The sequence below is a fragment of the Emiliania huxleyi genome (assembly GCF_000372725.1).
Source record: "Emiliania huxleyi CCMP1516 unplaced genomic scaffold EMIHUscaffold_4, whole genome shotgun sequence".
NCBI lineage: Eukaryota > Haptophyta > Isochrysidales > Noelaerhabdaceae > Emiliania > Emiliania huxleyi.
This window is the reverse complement of record NW_005198966.1, coordinates 878,666-885,670: the sequence shown is the minus strand read 5'-3', so window position 1 is coordinate 885,670 and position 7,005 is coordinate 878,666. Positions and strand designations below refer to the sequence as shown.

The 7,005-nt window shown below is 71.0% G+C and overlaps 2 protein-coding genes across 2 annotated transcripts; both read right to left on the bottom strand.

Annotated features, from left to right (window-relative positions):
* Window positions 1-2,722: 2,722 nt before the first annotated feature.
* Window positions 2,723-4,364, bottom strand: EMIHUDRAFT_196201 (hypothetical protein; the record flags this gene model as incomplete). The annotated part of the gene is made up of 4 exons (XM_005770489.1): window positions 2,723-2,926; window positions 3,117-3,143; window positions 3,760-3,834; window positions 4,056-4,364. 4 exons carry the CDS (start codon window positions 4,362-4,364, stop codon window positions 2,723-2,725), a joined length of 615 nt encoding a protein of 204 aa, XP_005770546.1.
* A 765-nt stretch (window positions 4,365-5,129) lies between these two features.
* Window positions 5,130-6,795, bottom strand: EMIHUDRAFT_95926 (hypothetical protein; the record flags this gene model as incomplete). The annotated part of the gene is made up of 2 exons (XM_005770488.1): window positions 5,130-6,266; window positions 6,670-6,795. 2 exons carry the CDS (start codon window positions 6,793-6,795, stop codon window positions 5,130-5,132), a joined length of 1,263 nt encoding a protein of 420 aa, XP_005770545.1.
* Between the last annotated feature and the right edge of the window lie 210 nt (window positions 6,796-7,005).

The window sequence follows — 7,005 nt, the reverse complement described above, 5'->3', positions numbered from 1 at the left end:
CGGGGGCGGAGGCGGCGGTAGGGGGGCGCTCACCATACGGACCCACACGGAACCTGGGGAACCCGCAGCCGCCCCGCCGGAGGCTGGAGCACCCGAGGGAGGGGACCGAGGGGGGGGAGGTACCGTGGGGAAACAGTGGGCCAACCGACGAATCGGGAGGCCGAGACCGGAGGGCCCCGGGTGAAACCTGGAGTCAACTGTCGAAGGGGGTGAGAGTTGGGCTGTCTCGGCCTCTGCGAGTGGGGTCGGGACATACGAGCCCGCCAGGGGTAGACCCGTCGCGGCGGCAGCTGGACCAACGTGACTTACGACGAGGGGGGCCATGCCGCCCCGAGCTCGACGAGGAGCCGGCGGAGGGGGGAGGCGAGCCGAGGACGATAGAGAGACCGCGGGTGCGAGCGCGATTCGTCGACCAGGGAGAGCCAACCCGATCCCCCGGGGAGGGGAGGCGACACGACCCAGTGCCGCCGCCCTCGCCCGGGGAGTCGGGCACGGGATCGCCGCCCGCCAACGGGATCAGGCAGAGAAGACGAGAACGGCGGCGGGGCCGCAGCCGAAAAGGGCTAGGAGGGGGGTCGGGGCCCGCGCCCGTCGCATAACTATCGGGATGCGAACAGAAGGAAGGACCGGGAGGAGGGGGAGGACACCCCGGAGTGAGAACAGGGCGACCACGGAGAGGGGTCCGGAGTGGTGAGACGCCGAGCTAGACGCCGAGTGTGGGTGGGCGTCGTGTCCGTGTCGAGTGTTTACTAGCTCCGAGTAGAGGGGGCGTTCTGCTGCTAGGGGAAACCCGGAGCGCGGAGCTAACCCTCGAAGACCGTGTTTACTTTACGGCCCTTTCCCTGCGAACGCGCACCCCCCAGGGCTAGGGCTCTCTAGCCGCAACCCGATGCCGATCATCCGGCCCGCTGGGTGCGCTTCTTAGCTCCCCGGCCCTGGATGTGAGGCTGATGACCGCACTCCAAGTGCTCCAAGTGCTCCTCTCTTCTTCAGCGAATGCAGCGGCAGCACCACGTCAGAGGCCGGGCCGACTGGCGGGCCTGCATGCCCAGCCATGCCCCCCACTGCCCCACTCCCCACCCGCTTGGATCGATCAGCTGACAGCTCCATCCACCAGCTCCCACCACCGCGTGTCGTGTCATGAAGCATGATAGATAAACATACGAGAATTGTATTGCAATACAACGCCGTCTCGCTGGAGGGCATCCGCTTGTGGGCGCAAGAGCGCGGCTTCGAGCTGCCGGCGCAGCCAGAGGACGAAGGCTGCGCTGTGCGGTGGCTGTGCTTCGCTGCGCTGCTACGCGAGTCCAACACCCGCCGGCGAGGGCGGCGGCGGCCCAATGGCACAGCCTCTTCATCGACGCGGAGGGGCGGCTCTGGTCGTGCGGCAAGGCTGAGAGCTGGCAGCCAGGCCTCATCGGCCACGGCGAGGGCGTGACGCGGCTCAAAACGCCGACCCGCCCCCCTTCTCCGCCAGCTGGGCCACGGCGACGCGCAGAGCCAGCTGCTGCCCAAGAAGGTCGAGGCCTTTGCTGGGCAGCGCGTCGTCGCTGTGTTGGACAGCACCACAGCCTCGCCATCACCGCCGACGGCGCTGTCTGGAGCTGGGGCGGTGGAGACTATGGCAAGCTGGGCCACGGCGACTCGCAGAACCAGCTGCTTCCCAAGAAGATCGAGGCTTTGGCTGCCCAGCGCGTTGTCACTGTGTCGGCTGGAGGTGCTCACAGCCTCGCCCTCACCGCCGACGGCGCCCTCTGGAGCTGGGGTCATGGAAGCCGAGGCCGGTTGGGCCACGGCGACCAGCAGATGCAGCTGCTGCCCAAGAAGGTCGAGGCCTTGGCTGGCCAGCGCGTCGTCGCTGTGTCGGCTGGCGCCGCGCACAGCCTCGCCCTCACCGCCGACGGCGCCGTCTGGAGCTGGGGCTGGGGAGGCAATGGCAAGCTGGGCCACGGCGACGACCGACGAGCAGCCTCAGCTGCTTCCCAAGAAGATCGAGGCCTTTGCGGGGCGGCGCGTTAACGCCGTGTCGGCTGGGCTGTACCGCAGCTTCGCCCTCACCGCCGACGGCGCCTTCTTTACCTGGGGCGGGGGCGACCACGGCTGCCTAGGCCACGGAGAGGACCTGTCAAACCTGCTGCTGCCCAAGAAGCGTCGATGCGACGTGGCCGCCGGGGCAGTGATGAGAAGGGCGAAAGGGTGCAACTGTGCGCGGGTGGGAGTGTTTATACGCTCATGCGCTGTGTTACGTGTTACGTGTTAGGACTTAGGTGTTACCGCGTTCCCCCCGAGGCGCATGCCGGTGCACCAATCGCAGAGCGTTGTGTTTTGCCTTTAAGACTTGAACAGTTTTTTTCTCCGTCTCGGAACTCGCGTGAACTTACGAACCTCGCAGGAACACCGCTCACCGCTCTCTCACACGGTTTCTCACACACGAGCGACACACAACTCGCGCTCAAACGCTAAAGGGCTAGGAACTGGGGGATAAACTACACCCGTATTGGGGCACCGGCGAAGCAGGCTGCCAGGCAGAATCAGGCGGGGGAAAGCGGCCGCCAACGAGCGGGTCGCCGCCAGCGGGTCGCAGGCACTACACGCGCCCAACGCTACACACCGCTTGGCTCTCCGCCCGCCGCCTCGCAGTACGCGCGCGCCGCCAACGCAGACCCCCCCCAGCGAGGATTGACTTTGCGGGTAGGGCACCCTGTCTGCCCCCGCGGCCGCCCTATACGCCTCGCCTCCCGAGCGCCGGCCAGTCGCCGACGGCGAGCGTGTCGAAGCCCTTGGCGACGGCGGCCGGCGTGGCTGGCGGCGAGAGCGCGGCCTTGCTGCGCCGCTTGGCTTCCCTCTCCTTCTTCGCGGCGGCGCCCTCCGTCTTGATCTGGAGCAGCGCCGCCGCCTGCCTCTCGGGCGGGAAGGAGCGGCAGTCCTAAGGTACAGGCAAGGTACACGTCTCCACACGCGCAAGGTGGTGGGGGGGAGGGGGGGAGGGGAGGGCAACCATGACTCCCCACCTAAAAGACATGAGAGGACGCAAGAGCCCGTGCGAGGGGTGGGCAATCCTTGAGAAGCTTGACGAAGACGCCGCCCGCCGAGCGGCGCTTCCCCGTCTCGGGCACCGCCATGCCGCCGGCCGCCTCCACGCTCTCCGTGTGGGCGAGGAGGGCGATCGCCGCGTCGGAGCCGAGCGCCGCGACGACGGCGCGGATGATTCTGACCTGTGGTGGTGGTGGTGGTGGGGGGGGGGGTGCGAGGGCGGGAGAGGGAGCGGGCGGGAGGAGGAGGTGCGGGGACAAGGGCAGGGGCAGCGAGGCGGAGGCAGACAGCTGGGGGGCAGGGGGAGGAGAGAGGGAGGGGGAGTGCGGGAGAGCTTTGCCTGTGGCTCCTGCAGCCTCTGCGCGATGAACTCGACGATCTCCTCCGGCGGCGCCTGCGCGGGCGGGGCGGGGCGGTGGTGGTGCGCCACGCGGCGGGGCGTTCACGCGGCGGGGCGGGGAGGCGCTTGCAGGGTGGGTGGGTGGGGGGCGTCAGTCCCGTCTAGAAAACTGAGTGCGTCTCCGCAGCTGTCAGGCTCGGTCTCGAGCGGGGTCATCAGTCGCCGGGCGCGGAGGCGGGAATGGGGAGGGGCGGACAGGAGGAGGGGCGGGCTGGCTGCGCGGGTGTGGGGCGGGTCGCCTTGTCGTGGGGGAGGGGGACTGCAGGGAGCGGAGTGGGAGGAGAGGGTTGGCATGCCTGGGCGAGCTTGGCAGCGTCCCACTCGACCGCCCACCCGACGGCGCCGCCCTCCTCGAGGGCGGCGGCGGCGCGTGGCTCGGCGGCATCCGACTCGGCCGGCTCCTCGGACGAGGAGGAGCGGAAGACGAGCGGCGGCAGGGACTCCTCCCCGGTCTCGGCCTGCAGAGAGAGGCGCGGGCGGGAGGTGGTGGGCAAGGTGCTGGAGGGGCAGAGGGTGGAATGAGGGCGAGCGAGTGCGCGGGGGCGAGTGAGCGGCGAGGGGAGGGCTGGGAGAGGGAGGGGGAGACCTCGTCATCGGCCCAGCGCGTCCCGAGGTCGCAGACGGGAAGCTTGCCCTCCTTTGAAAAGCCATCGAGGCGGCCCATGACGGAGGTGGGCGACGGGCCGCCAGGGCTCGGAGCCTCGTCGGGCAGCAGCGCGTCCTGGTACTCGCGGGGCAGCATCGCGACCGCGGCGACGACCCGCTCTCGCAGCGCGGAGCTGTCGTCAAGCAGGCTCTTGAGCTCGGGCTCGGGGAAGGCGTCGAGCATCATTCCCGTCACCTTGCCGGCAAGGTCGAGCTCGCCCTGCTTGGCGAGAGCGCTGATGCGCTGGTAGAGCGCCTCGCCGAGCTGCTGCAGCGACCGGGACATGAGGAATCAACGGGTTTGTTGAGGCGGGAAATGGAAAGAAAGAATTCTACGACCCACGCGCCTCGCACAGCAGAAAGAAAGAAAACCGCGGGCGGCTTCGCAGGCGGAGCAGAGGATAAATTATTCTGGCTGACACGTTACGTGCCCTGTTTGTCTTGTTTCTGCTGTTGTGTGTGCCCTTGGCACCTTGGGGGGGGAGGGGGGTGCTGGGCGGGCGACACGGGGGGCGTGGCCCCGAGTAGCGTGTAGTGCCGTACGCTCACTCGGGATGTGTGGCCCAGCTGGCTGAGTGTCCTGAGTTTGTGTGTCTGTGTGTCGCTCCAGCGTGCCGTCATCTTCTGTCTCGCTGTCCACCCATACCGCAATACGCCCATACGCATACCGCGTTCGGCGTTTGGTGTGGACTGTGGTCCCATGGGCGCGCTTAATAAATAGCCGCTTATCTTCTCCTCTGGGCTAGGTAGTCACTCGCGCTGGTTCACTCCCGGGAAAGGATCCCTAGCCACAAGTCAACTTACTTACTTACTCGCTCTGTGCCGGCGGCGGCGCCGCGCCCGCAGGAAGCCCCGCGCATAGTGGACAACAACGTCTGTCCCACACACGCCCACACGCCCACATACGTACAACATACATCATACATGCATGGCTCGGGCACCCCCCCACAGCGTGTAGTGGTGGGAGCACACAAGTACTGGCAGTTCCACGGCTCGAGTCGTACACAACGTCAGTGTGTGTACAGCGCAAGCGGGCTCTATTGAGTCGCACTTACGCCAAGCTCTCGCGGCGAGAGTCTGGCGGCGTTCGAGGCGGCGTGGGGATCGGGCTGACGCCCCCGGCCATCCTCCGCTCGAGGATCTCTGCGAGCGACCGCGGAGAGCGCGAGAGCAGTCGCTGATCCGACGTGGCTGCGCTCGTCATCGCACGCTGGAGCATGCCGCCAGCGGCTGCGTTCAAGCAATTCTGGGTGGAGGCGGGGAGGGCGGGGGCGGTGATGGTGGGGGTGGAGACGGTGGAATTGTCGATTCGGTCCCAGGAGGCCGGCGGCTCGGACGGCTCCGCCTCCTCAGCCAGAGACGCCCAAGGATGCTCCTCGCCGGCGAGGAGCGAGGCGGTGCGGCTCGAGGCGGCGGCGGCGGCGGAGGAGGAGGAGGAGGAGGAGGAGGCTGCAGAGGCTGCGGCTGGGGGAGGAGGAGCCCCCACCTCGGCCGAGCTGCTCTCTTTGTGCTCGACCAGGCGGTGCCTCTCCTCGGCGGCGGTCGAGGCGGCGGGGGGCGGCCGGCAGATAAGGCAGCCGCAGGTGCACCCAAAGAGCAGCCCGAGGAGAAGCACCGCCGCTGCGGGGCGGGAGGGAAGGCGGTCGACTAGGCGGTCGACAAAGACGGCGAGAGGGTCCAAAGGCGGTAGTAGCGGCGGCGGCAGCAGCGGCGGCAGTGGCGGCGGCGCGGGCAGTGGCGGCGGCGGCGGCGGCGGCGGCAGCGGCGGCGGCGGCGGCGGCGGCGGCGGCGGCGGCGGCAGCGGCGGTGGCGGCAGCGGCGGCGGCGGCGTCAGCGGCGGCGGAAGGGGGGGGTGGGGTGGCAGTGGCGGCGGCGGCAATGGATATGGCGTCCGTGGCGGCTGTGGAGGAGGCTGGGGTGGAGACGGCGGCCGCGGCGGCGGCGACAGGGGCGGCTGCGAAGGGGTCGGCGGCATGGGCGGCGGCAGCGGCGGTGGCGGCAGCGGCGGCGGCGGCGTCAGCGGCGGCAGCGGCGGCTGCGGCGGCGGCGCGGCGGGCGGCGGCGAGGAGGGTGGCAGTGGCGCCGGCGGCGAGGGCGGCGGCAGCGGCGGCGGCGGCGGCGGCGGCGGCGGCGGCGGCAGCGGCGGTGGCGGCGGCGGCGGCGGCGGCGTCAGCGGCGGCAGCGGCGGCTGCGGCGGCGGCGCGGCGGGCGGCGGCGAGGAGGGTGGCAGTGGCGGCGGCGGCGAGGGCGGCGGCAGTAGTGGCGACGGTGAAGAGGGTGGTGGCGGCGGCGGCGTCGACGGCGGCGGCGGCGTCGACGGCGGCGGCGGCGGCGGCGCAGCGGGTGGCGGCGAGGAGGGCGGCAGCGGCGGTGGTAGCGGCGGCGGCGGCGGTAGCGGCGGCGGCAGCAGGGGCGACGGCGGCGGTGGCGACGGCGGCGGCGGCGACGGCGGCGGCGGGGCGGGCGGCAGCGGCGGCGGTTGCGGCGGAGGGGGGGGGTGGGGTGGCAGTGGCGGCGGCGGCAATGGATATGGCGGCCGTGGCGGCTGTGGAGGAGGCTGGGATGGAGACGGCGGCCGCGGCGGCGGCGACAGGGGCGGCTGCGAAGGGGTCGGCGGCATGGACGGCGAGGGTGGCGGAGAAGGAGGAGGTGGCGGCGGAGGCGACGAGGGTGGCAGCGACGGAGGTGAGGGAGGCGGCGAGGTAGGCGGCAGCCATGGCGGCGGCAGGGACGGAGGCGACGGAGGCGGCGGCGGTGGCGGGGTCAAGGGCGGCGACGGAGGGGAGGGGGGCGGCGGCGAGGGAGGCGGCGGCGAGGGCGGTGGTGACGGGGGTGACGGCGACGGCGGCGGTGGCGAGGGTGGAGGTGGCGACGGCGACGGCGGCGACGGCGGCGAGGAAGGCGGCAACAGTGGTGGCGGCAGTGGC